The sequence below is a fragment of the Physella acuta genome, unplaced genomic scaffold, assembly GCF_028476545.2.
Source record: "Physella acuta isolate Inbredline_101_S28 unplaced genomic scaffold, ASM2847654v3 ptg000582l, whole genome shotgun sequence".
In the NCBI taxonomy this organism is placed as follows: domain Eukaryota; kingdom Metazoa; phylum Mollusca; class Gastropoda; family Physidae; genus Physella; species Physella acuta.
The window spans coordinates 526457-542664 of NW_026732101.1; the positions used below are offsets into that span (position 1 = coordinate 526457).

Here is a 16208-nt window from a genome sequence, read left to right on the forward strand (position 1 = left end):
TGACCAAGTACGTCTATTTCTTTTAGGCATTAAGTGACCTCTGACCCATGCAGACATCAGCTGACCTCTGACCCATGCACACATTAACTGACCTCTGACCCATGCACACATTAACTGACCTCTGACCCATGCACACATTAACTGACCTCTGACCCATACACACATCAACTGACCCATGCACACATTAACTGACCTCTGACCCATGCAGACATCAGCTGACCTCTGACCCATGCAGACATCAGCTGACCTCTGACCCATGCACACATTAACTGACCTCTGACCCATGCAGACATTAACTGACCTCTGACCCATGCAGACATCAGCTGACCTCTGGCCCATGCAGACATTAACTGACCTCTGACCCATGCACACATTAACTGACCTCTGGCCCATGCAGACATTAACTGACCTCTGACCCATGCACACATTAACTGACCTCTGGCCCATGCAGACATTAACTGACCTCTGGCCCATGCAGACATCAGCTGACCTCTGGCCCATGCAGACATCAGCTGACCTCTGACCCATGTACAACATCAAGTGACCCATGACCTAAGATAAAAATAGCATTGATGGGGGTTCTGGTGCTACTAAACTTCAGGGAATCTTAGAAGAAAAGTCCAAATCGATTCCTCATGTCTCAACACATGAAACTTTAAGTCGCATACATCTACCGGAGCAGAGTTGCAAAATTGTTATCGCCCCCCCCCCCCCCCCGAACGAAATGAAATGTGTATACTTTATATAGAAAATATATACTTTTAACAGTGTCCGCCCCCCCCCCCCTGAAGAAAGTTTACCGCCCCCCCCCCCCGAAGATTTCAAGTGCCCCCCCCCCCCCCCCGGAGAAAAAAGTCTGGAAGAAACACTGTACCGGAGTGTCGCGCGACTGGGAATAGCCGTATTAGGGCTATTCACAGTCCTGGCTGTTTTTTATACTTTTCATGTTAAAAACGCCGTAAATGCTGAAAGCTGTGTGGTCGAGTGATTTTGTGACGGTGTGTGATGAGGGGGGTGGGGGGGTGGGAGTTCAGATGGTGTGACGTCACTTTTTTGCATTATAAAAAAAGCAATGTTAGAAAACGAGTTTTAGCCGTTATTTCGCGTTTTAAAAAACGGTTTTAATAAATTGTAATAGAAATTGATCAAAATACTCTATGTTGACGGAGTTCTGATAAAATTTTGGAAAAATATCGAAGTTTAAGAAAAATTCAACAGCAATTTTGAGGGGGGTGGGTTGTAGGCTGAGGTGTGACGTCATTTTAGGGGGGGGGGGGCTGGCTTTTTGTGACGACGTGTGACGGAGGGGTTGGGGGGAGGTAAAAATCGTCCAAAAAAGCGTGACGTCATTTATGGATGACCCCCGCACAGAGTTTTTTTCCAGGCATCTCTTCGGGGGGGGGGCAATGCCCCCCACCCCCGAAATATTTTTACCGCCTTCCCCCCCCCCCGAAACGAAATGAAATTTATGTAATTTTTATAGAAAATATATACTTTTAACAGTGTCCGCCCCCCCCCCCGAAGAAAGTTTACCCCCCCCCCCCCCCGAAGATTTCAGGTGCCCCCCCCCCCCCCCCCCGGAGAAAAAAGTCTGGAAGAAACACTGCCCCCGCAAGAAAAACTGTGTAGTCCGTATATCGGTAAGAAACCTCCACACCGACAGCACTCATGGAGATCTAGTAGTCTCCCCAATAGACGACATTATCGTTTATTCTTTATTATTACACATAGGCCTACAGCTAGAAATCACAGTGAATTACGAATAGATCTAGATTTTAGATCTAGACCTAGCTACGGAACAAGTCAGAGTATTATTTAAGCACGAACGTTTTTTTTTAATCACCACAGCAATTAAATCTGACAGATTTAGCATTTGAATTAACTCTAATAGCACTTTAACTCACGGAAGTGAATATTGTGGTTGTGATATTGTATTTGTTATATATATTTTTTTTTCGAACATTGGTTTTTACGACATTTAGTGTGACCAAATTGGAACTGAAAGCGAAAGGAGAAACTTTGTTATTTTCGAGTTGCTGGCTGTTCACAATTGTGATGCCAGCTTTATTACTTTTATCTTAGTGCACAGCTACAACAAAAAATGAAATTTCAAGAGACCTAAATTCATAATAATAAAGTATTTTAACCGGCGTAGATCTAGACCTAGATCTAGATCTATCTCTTATTTATTTTAATTATATTTTTAAACGTCTGAAGCAGAAAGAAGAAAATTGGGGGAATTTTCGGTACCGGGTAATGATGTAATCTATCGTTTTAGGTACGTAAAATACTAAAATCGCCCGCGACTAGTAATGTGAAAAACAGGTGACTCCTTAAATTTTAATAATTATTTCACATTTTGAGGAGGATTTATGTTTTGAAAAATACAAAAATGTTCCCTTGTTTCATTTATGTAGGCCTACCTGTTTTTAAACAGTTGAATTAAAACTTTTCAGTAATAAATGAAGACTAGCGATGTTTACAACAGATGCAACCATGCTCATTTACTATAGCAGCCATCTTGTTTATTTTTAGCGCAATTTCCATTCTGGAGAATTGCGTTTATTAACTCGTCATTTCTGGGAATGGATGGATGAATGTATGGATGAATGTGTGTCCGGGCTTTAAGTCGTATCTCCTCCTCAACGAAGCAGTATCGATGACTAGTTTCAAAAGCAATTATGTTAAGCAAGTTACGAGAATGAGCATAGGCCATAAAAATTCCGGGTTTCTTTCATGTATTTCCCGGAAAAGCCAAAAAACCTCCAAAAAATTCAGTTTTTGGCCCATATCTCGGCAACCAGACCACTTAGCGACTTGAAACATGTACCAATCGATTCCTGCCATAATTTAGAATAATATTGCCAAAGAAAGTTTTCAAAAATATCCTCTCGTTTGGTCACAAATTTTAAAATTACATAAACACCTACAAACCGATCGTTCTTCTAGCTTGAACGCACCGCAGCATTATTCGTCAGAGCTATTTTTAGATAACATAAGGAAATTGCGCATAAATGTCACTAGACTTTTTTATTTAACTTGTTTTTTATAGTAAACTTATAGCGCAAGATTCAGGGGAAGCCACTCTAACTTACAGATGGCCACTTTTTATATAGCAAATCCTGCTAGCAAACACTGCTGTTTAAAGATAATTTCTTGCCTAATATTGATATATTTAGCCATTGATTTAGGTTTTTATTCATTTATCTATAATATTTGACACAAATATATCACGATATACTATACTTCGATTAAACCCTTGACAATGAGTTAACTTTTTGTACATTACTAGCCGCAGGCGATTTTACGTACCTAAAACGATAGATTACCGAATTTTTATACCAGTGGTCCTGAGTGGTGTCCGATAAAAAATAGGATAATTAATAGAATCTTCTTTTAAAAAGGAGTGTCAGGTTACAGGTAGTTAACTAAATACACACATGGCTGGCTAATGTCAGTGCTAACTCTGTCCCTAACCCCAACCCTAGTAGATCTAGATCTAGTTAGTTACTTTCGGTTTTGGATTAGACCTGAAATTTTTTTTCGTTTTTAAAGTATTATTAAACTATTTATAACGATTTTTTTTTGCTATTTACTAGATCTATTTATTTTTTATTATTCAAGAATTTTGAACTGATTTGAAGTCATTAAATATACACATAAACTTTAATTTTTGTTTTAATTCTTGTTTACTATTTTATTTCAGAAAAGAGACAATGAGTAAAGCAGTCACTAGTCTAACATGGCAGTTGGCCTCGCAGCTGATGTTACATAACCGCACAATTTTGTTTCGTTGTTGTCACACCAAGCATGTCAAAAAACGAGAAGAAAAACTATCCTCACCTTTCTTTGTCACTACCCCAATATTCTATGTCAACGCAGGTAGGTAAACAAAGTATTTGGATTGGTATAAAAACTAATTCTCAATTACAATATTGGTACAGTTTTTTCGTATGTTTCAATAAAAAAATTATTTGTAAATAGTATGTGGCGATAGACAATGTATACTGAACTTATAATTATATTATTCAATATTATCATTAAAAATTCAATAAAATGTTAGCTGTCCTCGCCCGCCTTGTTTTTAACCAGTCTCTGCCTCCAACTATTTCATTTTTTTACATCTTCAATCGCAACAGTGATAATGTTTAAAAATTCTTTTTCATAAAATCAAAATTTCAACAACACCTGTCGTTGCGTTTCTTCATGACCACCGTCTTGTGTGTTTATAACAGCATGTGACAGTAGACAACTGGTGCAACACACACATTCTATACACTCACATTTAAACACACACATATAGCCTGTGTATCACACACACTGTATGTGGCGTGTCACAAGTTTTTGTTTTATTCCCAGCCCCACATATAGGCCACCTCTACACTTGTCTCCCCAGCCCCACATATAGGCCACCTCTACACCTGTCTCCCCAGCCCCACATATAGGCCACCTCTACACTTGTCTCCCCAGCCCCACATATAGGCCACCTCTACACTTGTCTCCCCAGCCCCACATATAGGCCACCTCTACACTTGTCTCCCCAGCCCCACATATAGGCCACCTCTACACTTGTCTCCCCAGTCCCACATATAGGCCACCTCTACACTTGTCTCCCCAGCCCCACATATAGGCCACCTCTACACTTGTCTCCCCAGCCCCACATATAGGCCACCTCTACACTTGTCTCCCCAGCCCCACATATAGGCCACCTCTACACTTTTCTCCCCAGCCCCACATATAGGCCACCTCTACACTTGTCTCCCCAGCCCCACATATAGGCCACCTCTACACTTGTCTCCCCAGCCCCACATATAGGCCACCTCTACACTTGTCTCCCCAGCCCCACATATAGGCCACCTCTACACTTGTCTCCCCAGCCCCACATATAGGCCACCTCTACACTTGTCTCCCCAGCCCCACATATAGGCCACCTCTACACTTGTCTCCCCAGCCCCACATATAGGCCACCTCTACACTTGTTTCCCCAGCCCCACATATAGGCCACCTCTACACTTGTCTACTCGCTGATGTCGTCACACGTTGGAATAAATTAAAAGGAAACCCCACATTTTTTTCTACGGGCACAGACGAGCATGGACTCAAGGTAAGTGACCTTGAATATTTTTTACAATACTTTCTAATACTTTCCTACATGTCCTGTCCCTAACTCTACTCTCCTGTAATGTCCTCCAATATGTCCTGCATCATGTCCTACATGTCCCTAACTCCACTCTCCTGTCCATGTTTTTAACCTCCCTAGATCCAACAAGCAGCAGCAACTCAAAAGTTGGAGCCAGAAGAATTTACTTCACAGATAGCGAAACAATTTATAGTAAGATTTTTTTTGTAACACATTTATTTTTAATAGCTGAATCTCACTACTGTAAAAAAATGTTTTTAATTGTTTAAAGATAAATGTTAATTTTTGTTTTTAAAGATAAATATTTACTTTTGTTTAAAGATAAAATTTTACTTTTGTTTAAATGTTTACTTTTGCACAATTAAAATAATATTTACTTTTGTTCAAAAGTTTACATTTGATCAATGTTTCTATTTTGTTGCTAGAACATGTTTGATGCGGCTGGTCTCCAGTATTTGATCAATGTTTCCTTATGTTCTAGAACATGTTTGATACAGCTGGTCTCCAGTATATGTTTGATCAATGTTTCTACTATGTTCTAGAACATGTTTGATGCGGCTGGTCTCCAGTATTTGTTTGATCAATGTTTCTACTATGTTCTAGAACATGTTTGATGCGGCTGGTCTCCAGTATTTGTTTGATCAATGTTTCTACTATGTTCTAGAACATGTTTGATGCGGCTGGTCTCCAGTATTTGTTTGATCAATGTTTCTACTATGTTCTAGAACATGTTTGATGCGGCTGGTCTCCAGTATTTGATCAATGTTTCTATTTTGTTCTAGAACATGTTTGATGCGACTGGTCTCCAGTATTTGTTTGATCAATGTTTCTACTATGTTCTAGAACATGTTTGATGCGGCTGGTCTCCAGTATTTGTTTGATCAATGTTTCTACTATGTTCTAGAACATGTTTGATGCGGCTGGTCTCCAGTATTTGTTTGATCAATGTTTCTACTATGTTCTAGAACATGTTTGATGCGGCTGGTCTCCAGTATTTGTTTGATCAATGTTTCTACTATGTTCTAGAACATGTTTGATGCAGCTGGTCTCCAGTATTTGTTTGATCAATGTTTCTACTATGTTCTAGAACATGTTTGATGCGGCTGGTCTCCAGTATTTGTTTGATCAATGTTTCTACTATGTTCTAGAACATGTTTGATGCGGCTGGTCTCCAGTATTTGTTTGATCAATGTTTCTACTATGTTCTAGAACATGTTTGATGCGGCTGGTCTCCAGTATTTGTTTGATCAATGTTTCTACTATGTTCTAGAACATGTTTGATGCGGCTGGTCTCCAGTATTTGATCAATGTTTCTACTATGTTCTAGAACATGTTTGATGCGGCTGGTCTCCAGTATTTGTTTGATCAATGTTTCTACTATGTTCTAGAACATGTTTGATGCGGCTGGTCTCCAGTATTTGATCAATGTTTCTATTTTGTTCTAGAACATGTTTGATGCGGCTGGTCTCCAGTATTTGATCAATGTTTCTACTATGTTCTAGAACATGTTTGATGCGGCTGGTCTCCAGTATTTGTTTGATCAATGTTTCTACTATGTTCTAGAACATGTTTGGTGCGGCTGGTCTCCAGTATATGTTTGATCAATGTTTCTATTTTGTTGCTAGAATATGTTTGATCAATGTTTCCTTATGTTCTAGAACATGTTTGATGCGGCTGGTCTCCAGTATTTGATCAATGTTTCTACTATGTTCTAGAACATGTTTGATGCCGCTGGTCTCCAGTATTTGATCAATGTTTCTACTATGTTCTAGAACATGTTTGATGCGGCTGGTCTCCAGTATTTGTTTGATCAATGTTTCCTTATGTTCTAGAACATGTTTGATGCAGCTGGTCTCCAGTATTTGTTTGATCAATGTTTCCTTATGTTCTAGAACATGTTTGATGCAGCTGGTCTCCAGTATTTGTTTGATCAATGTTTCCTTATGTTCTAGAACATGTTTGATGCGGCTGGTCTCCAGTATATGTTTGATCAATGTTTCCTTATGTTCTAGAACATGTTTGATGCAGCTGGTCTCCAGTATTTGTTTGATCAATGTTTCCTTATGTTCTAGAACATGTTTGATGCGGCTGGTCTCCAGTATATGTTTGATCAATGTTTCCTTATGTTCTAGAACATGTTTGATGCAGCTGGTCTCCAGTATTTGTTTGATCAATGTTTCTACTATGTTCTAGAACATGTTTGATGCGGCTGGTCTTCAGTATTTGTTTGATCAATGTTTCTACTATGTTCTAGAACATGTTTGATGCGGCTGGTCTTCAGTACGACAGGTTTATCAGAACCTCAGAGCAAGCTCACATCGAGGCTGTCCAGGCATTCTGGGTAAGATGGGATGTGTGTGAGGGTAGATGTGGGGTGTCTGTGTGTGGGGGTATATGTGGGGAGTCTGTGTGTGGGATATGTGGGTCGTCTATGTGTGGGGTATATGTTGGTTGTTCAGTTTGTGCATTATAATACGGAGCAGGTTGTACTTGTGATCAGTCACTTCAATGTGCCCTCATGGTATATTTGACGTGCCCAGGTAGACGTTACCATGGTAACTCATCTAGAGTAGCGTCACAGTTTTCTTTTTCCTCAGACCAGGCTGTATGAGCGAGGTCACATCTACCCCAGTAGTTACGCGGGCTGGTACTCGGTGTCTGACGAGGCTTTCCTCTCCGACCTCGATGTGGAGGATAAATCTCTTCCTGACGGCTCAACTGTCAAGGTCAGGTTGGCTTTAACATTGTGGTGGTGGGTCTGTTGGTGTGTGCAAGTAGGCAGTGTGTATGTGTGTACACCCAGACTGTGTGTATGTGTGTACACCCAGACTGTGTGTATGTGTGTACACCCAGACTGTGTGTGTGTATGTCCAGACTGTGTATGTGTAAGTTTAGACTGTGTGTGTACACCCAGACTGTGTGTGTACACCCAGACTGTGTTTGTGTGTGTATGTCCAGACTGTGTGTATGTGTCATCCAGACTGTGTGTGTGTGTATGTCCAGACTGTGTGTGTGTGTACGTCCAGACTGTGTGTGTGTACATCCAGACTGTGTGTGTGTACGTCCAGACTGTGTGTGTGTGTACAACCAGACTGTGTGTGTACACCCAGACTGTGTGTGTGTGTATGTCCAGACTGTGTGTGTACACCCAGACTGTGTGTGTACACCCAGACTGTGTGTGTGTGTATGTCCAGACTGTGTGTATGTGTCATCCAGACTGTGTGTGTGTGTATGTCCAGACTGTGTGTGTGTGTACGTCCAGACTGTGTGTGTACGTCCAGACTGTGTGTGTGTACGTCCAGACTGTGTGTGTGTGTACGTCCAGACTGTGTGTGTGTACGTCCAGACTGTGTGTGTGTATGTCCAGACTGTGTGTGTGTACATCCAGACTGTGTGTGTGTACATCCAGACTGTGTATGTGTGTACACCCAGACTGTGTGTATGTGTTGGTCCAGACTGTGTGTGTGTGTACGTCCAGACTGTGTGTGTGTACGTCCAGACTGTGTGTGTGTGTACGTCCAGACTGTGTGTGTACGTCCAGACTGTGTGTGTGTACGCCCAGACACTGACCCAACCCAATGTCTCCCCACAGATCTCCAAGGCCAGTGGTCACCCAGTGACGTGGTTTGAAGAGAACAACTACATGTTCCGCTTGTCAGAGTTTCAACAAGCCCTGACCCTGTGGCTCAACTCTTGCTGTAGGTCTTTGAAATCTTTCTGTCAATCTACCCAATTATTCTATATACTAATTTTTTTTTATATTTAAAATAATTATTCAAATGATCTAGCCTATACCAATTATATTTTTTAATCTACCTTACTTATACTACCCTATTTTGATACCTTTTTGGCTTCAGCTATAGTACCACATCATTTTCAACTTTTTGGCTTCAGCTATAGTACCACATCATTTTCAACTTTTTGGCTTCAGCTATAGTACCACATCATTTTCAACTTTTTGGCTTCAGCTATAGTACCACATCATTTAACTTTTTGGCTTCAGCTATAGTACCACATCATTTAACTTTTTGGCTTCAGCTATAGTACCGCATCATTTAACTTTTTGGCTTCAGCTATAGTACCACATCATTTTCAACTTTTTGGCTTCAGCTATAGTACCACATCATTTAACTTTTTGGCTTCAGCTATAGTACCACATCATTTTCAACTTTTTGGCTTCAGCTATAGTACCACATCATTTAACTTTTTGGCTTCAGCTATAGTACCACATCATTTTCAACTTTTTGGCTTCAGCTATAGTACCACATCATTTAACTTTTTGGCTTCAGCTATAGTACCACATCATTTAACTTTTTGGCTTCAGCTATAGTACCACATCATTTTCAACTTTTTGGCTTCAGCTATAGTACCACATCATTTAACTTTTTGGCTTCAGCTATAGTACCACATCATTTTCAACTTTTTGGCTTCAGCTATAGTACCACATCATTTTCAACTTTTTGGCTTCAGCTATAGTACCACATCATTTTCAACTTTTTGGCTTCAGCTATAGTACCACATCATTTTCAACCTTTTGGCTTCAGCTATAGTACCACATCATTGTGAACTTAACTTTTTGGCTTCAGCTATAGTACCACATCATTTAACTTTTTGGCTTCAGCTATAGTACCACATCATTTAACTTTTTGGCTTCAGCTATAGTACCACATCATTTAACTTTTTGGCTTCAGCTATAGTACCACATCATTTAACTTTTTGGCTTCAGCTATAGTACCACATCATTTAACTTTTTGGCTTCAGCTATAGTACCACATCATTTAACTTTTTGGCTTCAGCTATAGTACACATCATTTTGAACTTTTTGGCTTCAGCTATAGTACCACATCATTTAACTTTTTGGCTTCAGCTATAGTACCACATCATTTAACTTTTTGGCTTCAGCTATAGTACCACATCATTTTGAACTTAACTTTTTGGCTTCAGCTATAGTACCACATCATTTAACTTTTTGGCTTCAGCTATAGTACCACATCATTTAACTTTTTGGCTTCAGCTATAGTACCACATCATTTAACTTTTTGGCTTCAGCTATAGTACCACATCATTTAACTTTTTGGCTTCAGCTATAGTACCACATCATTTAACTTTTTGGCTTCAGCTATAGTACCACATCATTTAACTTTTTGGCTTCAGCTATAGTACCACATCATTTAACTTTTTGGCTTCAGCTATAGTACCACATCATTTAACTTTTTGGCTTCAGCTATAGTACCACATCATTTTCAACTTTTTGGCTTCAGCTATAGTACCACATCATTTTCAACCTTTTGGCTTCAGCTATAGTACCACATCATTTAACTTTTTGGCTTCAGCTATAGTACCACATCATTTTCAACTTTTTGGCTTCAGCTATAGTACCACATCATTTTCAACTTTTTGGCTTCAGCTATAGTACCACATCATTTAACTTTTTGGCTTCAGCTATAGTACCACATCATTTTCAACTTTTTGGTTTCAGCTATAGTACCACATCATTTAACTTTTTGGCTTCAGCTATAGTACCACATCATTTTCAACTTTTTGGCTTCAGCTATAGTACCACATCATTTAACTTTTTGGTTTCAGCTATAGTACCACATCATTTAACTTTTTGGTTTCAGCTATAGTACCACATCATTTAACTTTTTGGCTTCAGCTATAGTACCACATCATTTTCAACTTTTTGGCTTCAGCTATAGTACCACATCATTTAACTTTTTGGTTTCAGCTATAGTACCACATCATTTAACTTTTTGGTTTCAGCTATAGTACCACATCATTTAACTTTTTGGTTTCAGCTATAGTACCACATCATTTAACTTTTTGGCTTCAGCTATAGTACCACATCATTTAACTTTTTGGCTTCAGCTATAGTACCACATCATTTTGAACCCATCGTGCGACACATGATTCAAAGTCTCCCAGATTTGTCAGTCACAAGAGACAGAAGTCGTGTCCCTTGGGGAATTCCAGTGCCTAATGATGACACTCAAACAGTTAAGTCACATCCCTAAAGTGGTCACATCCCTAAAGTGGTCATATCCCTAAAGTGGTCACATTCCCTAAAGTGGTCACATCCCTAAAGTGGTCACATCCCTAAAGTGGTCATATCCCTAAAGTGGTCACATTCCCTAAAGTGGTCACATTCCCTAAAGTGGTCACATTCCTAAAGTGGTCATATTCCCTAAAGTGGTTATATTCCCTAAAGTGGTTATATTCCCTAACAGGGTTATATTCCCTAACATGGTTTTATTCCCTATGATGGTTATATTCCCTAACAGGGCTATATTCCCTAACAGGGCTATATAGTAGTCTGACATGTGCCAGCTTGTATAACGTCACATTTCTACCTAACTCTCCAGATCTATGTCTGGCTAGACGCACTGGTCAACTACTTGACGGTCACTGGCTACCCCAACACCAACTGGGGCCCCTGGCCTCCCTCCTGTCAGATCATCGGCAAAGATATTTTAAAGTAAGAATTTTTTTCGTTGGTCCATTCAGGTTAATTACTGGTAGCCATAGCAACAATTTTTTGATAGCACTGCTAGACTGAGTTTTATTTCACCAGCCTCAGTAGAGAGGCACTGTAAAGACAACAGTAGAATTTTTAAATTTTTTATACTCCTCAGGTTCCATGCTGTATATTGGCCAGCTTTTTTAATAGCAGCAGGCTACAAGCCGCCAGAAAAGCTTGTCGTCCACTCTCATTGGTTGGTCGATAATGTCAAGGTCAGTGGAGTAATTGGTAGAACTGACTGCAAACTACGTGACGTAACTGACTGCACACTACCTGACTGCACACTACCTGACATAACTGACTGCACACTACCTGACGTAACTGACTGCACGCTACCTGACGTAACTGACTGCACACTACCTGACTGCACACTACCTGACTGCACACTACCTGACATAACTGACTGCACACTACCTGACGTAACTGACTGCACGCTACCTGACAAAACTGACTGCACACTACCTGACTACACACTACCTGACTGCACACTACCTGACTGCACACTACCTGACATAACTGACTGCACACTACCTGACGTAACTGACTGCACACTACGTGACGTAACTGACTGCACACTACCTGACTGCACACTACCTGACATAACTGACTGCACACTACCTGACTGCACACTACCTGACATAACTGACTGCACACTACCTGACATAACTGACTGCACACTATCTGACATAACTGACTGCACACTACTTGACATAACTGACTGCACACTACCTGACTACACACTACCTGACATAACTGACTGCACACTACCTGACTGCACACTACCTGACTGCACACTACCTGACATAACTGACTGCACACTACCTGACATAACTGACTGCACACTACCTGACATAACTGACTGCACACTACCTGACTGCACACTACCTGACTACACACTACCTGACATAACTGACTGCACACTACCTGACATAACTGACTGCACACTACGTGACGTAACTGACTGCACACTACCTGACTGCACACTACCTGACATAACTGACTGCACACTACCTGACTGCACACTACCTGACATAACTGACTGCACACTACCTGACATAACTGACTGCACACTACCTGACATAACTGACTGCACACTACTTGACATAACTGACTGCACACTACCTGACTACACACTACCTGACATAACTGACTGCACACTACCTGACTGCACACTACCTGACTACACACTACCTGACATAACTGACTGCACACTACCTGACATAACTGACTGCACACTACCTGACATAACTGACTGCACACTACCTGACTGCATACTACCTGACTACACACTACCTGACATAACTGATTGCACACTACCTGACATAACTGACTGCACACTACCTGACTACACACTACCTGACATAACTGACAGCACACTACCTGACTGCACACTACCTGACTGCACACTACCTGACATAACTGACTGCACACTACCTGACATAACTGACTGCACACTACCTAACGTAACTGACTGCACACTACCTGACATAACTGACTGCACACTACCTGACGTAACTGACTGCACGCTACCTGACATAACTGACTGCACACGACCTGACTGTACACTACCTGACATAACTGACTGCACACTACCTGACGTAACTGACTGCACGCTACCTGACATAACTGACTGCACACGACCTGACTGTACACTACCTGACATAACTGACTGCACACGACCTGACTGTACACTACCTGACATAACTGACTGCACACTACCTGACTGCACACTACCTGACTACACACTACCTGACATAACTGACTGCACACTACCTGACTGCACACTACCTGACATAACTGACTGCACACTACCTGACATAACTGACTGCACACTACCTGACTGCACACTACCTGACTACACACTACCTGACATAACTGACTGCACACTACCTGACATAACTGACTGCACACTACGTGACGTAACTGACTGCACACTACCTGACTGCACACTACCTGACATAACTGACTGCACACTACCTGACTGCACACTACCTGACATAACTGACTGCACACTACCTGACATAACTGACTGCACACTACCTGACATAACTGACTGCACACTACTTGACATAACTGACTGCACACTACCTGACTACACACTACCTGACATAACTGACTGCACACTACCTGACTGCACACTACCTGACTACACACTACCTGACATAACTGACTGCACACTACCTGACATAACTGACTGCACACTACCTGACTACACACTACCTGACATAACTGACTGTACACTACCGGACATAACTGACTGTACACTACCGGACATAACTGACTGTACACTACCTGACATAACTGACTGCACACTACCTGACTGCACACTACCTGACATAACTGACTGCACACTATTTCAAATATTTTCTACCAGATGTCCAAGAGTCTGGGCAATGTGATTGATCCAGTGGACAAAATGCAAATCTTTGGCGTGGATGGATTGAGGTTTTTTCTACTGAAAGAAGGAAGCATAGAGTCGGATTCCTGTGAGTTTACAGCATGGTTGCCATGGTGAACGTGCAAGGTCATTTCTTGCACTAGTCACTCAGTCAACATGATCACAGTCATAAGTCATGTAAACTTAATTAGATCAAGTCATTTCCAGAAACGATTTGTGTTACAGAGTTTGAGCAGAAATAGTATGATACACCATTAAGTAAACATGTCTTTACTGAACAAATATAATTTAGTATGGCAGGCCATTTGGTAAATAAAAATAATTTTAGATAATTTATTAGTTAAATAGATTTAAGAAGAAATAGAATATATTTGGAACAAAGTGTTACAGGGAGATAACTGACCAAATTTTCTTTGACCTAGCCTACAGTGAGAAGAGAATGGTGGAGAGACTCAACACTGACCTGGCCAACACGCTGGGCAACCTTTTGGGGAGACTGACAGCGCCCTCTGTCAACAAGACTCAAAGCTTTGTGGCCTTGAACCCAGATCACATGTTTGAATTTTTGACAGTAGAGGAGAGAGAGTTCTTCAAGTCGACCTATGACCTTGCAGGTGCCCAAAAATTAATTTGTGCTAAGTTTGAGCTTTTTGTGACAGTGCGTTACAGTTAAAATTTCAAAATCTTGAATGACACAAGAATAATTTTCCATTCTAAAGCATTATGAATTTTATATAAGGTAACAAAATTTAAACCCTTTGCTCCATAACAAAAATTTCTCTAAAAAAATAATTTTCAGAGCAAGTAGATTTCCTGTACAGGGATTTGAACCTGGGTAAGTGCATCAGCCTGATCTTCTCTCACCTGCACTGGGCCAACACCTTAGTGCAGGGGCACCAACCCTGGCAGCTGAGCCAGTCCACGGACCCAGCAGACACAGCTCACCTCCATGTTGTTCTACACGTTGCTATGGAAACGCTGAGAGTTTGTGGCATTCTGCTGCAGCCCATCATCCCTAGCATCACACAAAAGTTGGTTTTTGTTTTTTTGTTCAATTGGTTTTTGTTTTTTTGTTCAGTTGGTTTTTGTTTTTTTGTTCAATTGGTTTTTGTTTTTTTGTTCAATTGGTTTTTGTTTTTTTGTTCAATTGGTTTTTGTTTTTTTGTTCAATTGGTTTTTGTTTTTTTGTTCAATTGGTTTTTGTTTTCTTTGTTCAATTGGTTTTTGTTTTTTTATTCAATTGGTTTTGTTTTTTTGTTCAATTGGTTTTTGTTTTCTTTGTTCAATTGGTTTTTGTTTTTTTGTTCAATTGGTTTTAGCTTTTTTATTCAATTGGTTTTTCTTTTTTTGTTCAATTGGTTTTTTACATTTTAATTAAATTGTTTTTTTTTAACATTTTAATTTCAATTCATTTTTCAAGTTTACGTTAGTGTATAGATAGATAGATTTGCCAAAAAGTTAATTTAAATATCTTAAAAAAATGTTCAGATAAATCTTTGTATACTATTTTTAAATCATGATGTCTTATGTTCAGATAAATCTTTGTATACCATTTTTAAAGCATGATGTCTTATTTTATTTTTCAGACTTTTGAACAGACTAGGGGTACCTGAGAATGAGCGGAGTTACAGCAATGCCTGCACCCCTGCACTATCCGGGTACAAAAAGTTGGGACCAAAAGAAATTCTTCAGAAAAAAATTATCCTGGACACATCAGGTGATTTAACTAAAAACTAAAATCTTGGTGGAATATTGTCAATGGTTTCATCGCTAAAAAACACATGCTTACTGAGACGGCAAATTGTCCATAACAACTTGTAGAATGTCTGTAATAATTAGTAGAATGTAATTATTGTAATAATTTTTTGAATGTCTGTAAGAATCTGTCGAATGCCTTTAACAAGTATGCTGTGATTTTCAAAGTTTTTCAAATAAATTTTGTATTATATCGGTTCAGATCAAAAATTATTTTATGGGGATTTTTTAATGTGACACCTCCAAATTGGAGGTTTTATTGGGGGACTTAGGCTGGGGCATTCCATATATTAACACAAGTTTATATTTTTGAAGACTGAAGTGGTAATCTTGTTGTTGTATTGTGTTGGGTCTTTGAGGTATAATGTTTACAGGAGGCATGCAGGTAGGGGCGG

General features: G+C 40.1%; 1 protein-coding gene across 1 annotated transcript; it reads left to right on the forward strand.

Moving 5' to 3' along the window:
* Positions 1-1994: 1994 nt before the first annotated feature.
* On the forward strand, positions 1995-16006 carry LOC131947098 (methionine--tRNA ligase, mitochondrial-like). The gene is made up of 14 exons (XM_059308186.1): positions 1995-2137; positions 3707-3882; positions 4989-5104; positions 5261-5332; positions 7395-7481; positions 7738-7866; positions 8733-8838; positions 11009-11136; positions 11503-11615; positions 11773-11872; positions 14035-14146; positions 14481-14672; positions 14858-15089; positions 15645-16006. The coding sequence occupies exons 2-14, from the start codon at positions 3717-3719 to the stop codon at positions 15793-15795; spliced, it is 1704 nt and encodes a 567-aa protein (XP_059164169.1). The 5' UTR covers positions 1995-2137; positions 3707-3716; the 3' UTR covers positions 15796-16006.
* Positions 16007-16208: the final 202 nt, after the last annotated feature.

What these genes read in the sequence shown, in the direction of transcription:
- LOC131947098 (XM_059308186.1), top strand. Translation starts at nt 3,717, where the DNA reads ATGAGTAAAGCAGTCACTAGTCTAACATGGCAGTTGGCCTCGCAGCTG. An exon ending in AATATTCTATGTCAACGCAG is followed by an intron (nt 3,883 to 4,988) that starts GTAGGTAAACAA and finishes TTGTTTCCCCAG; the next exon opens with CCCCACATATAGGCCACCTC. An exon ending in ATCCCTAGCATCACACAAAA is followed by an intron (nt 15,090 to 15,644) that starts GTTGGTTTTTGT and finishes TTTATTTTTCAG; the next exon opens with ACTTTTGAACAGACTAGGGG.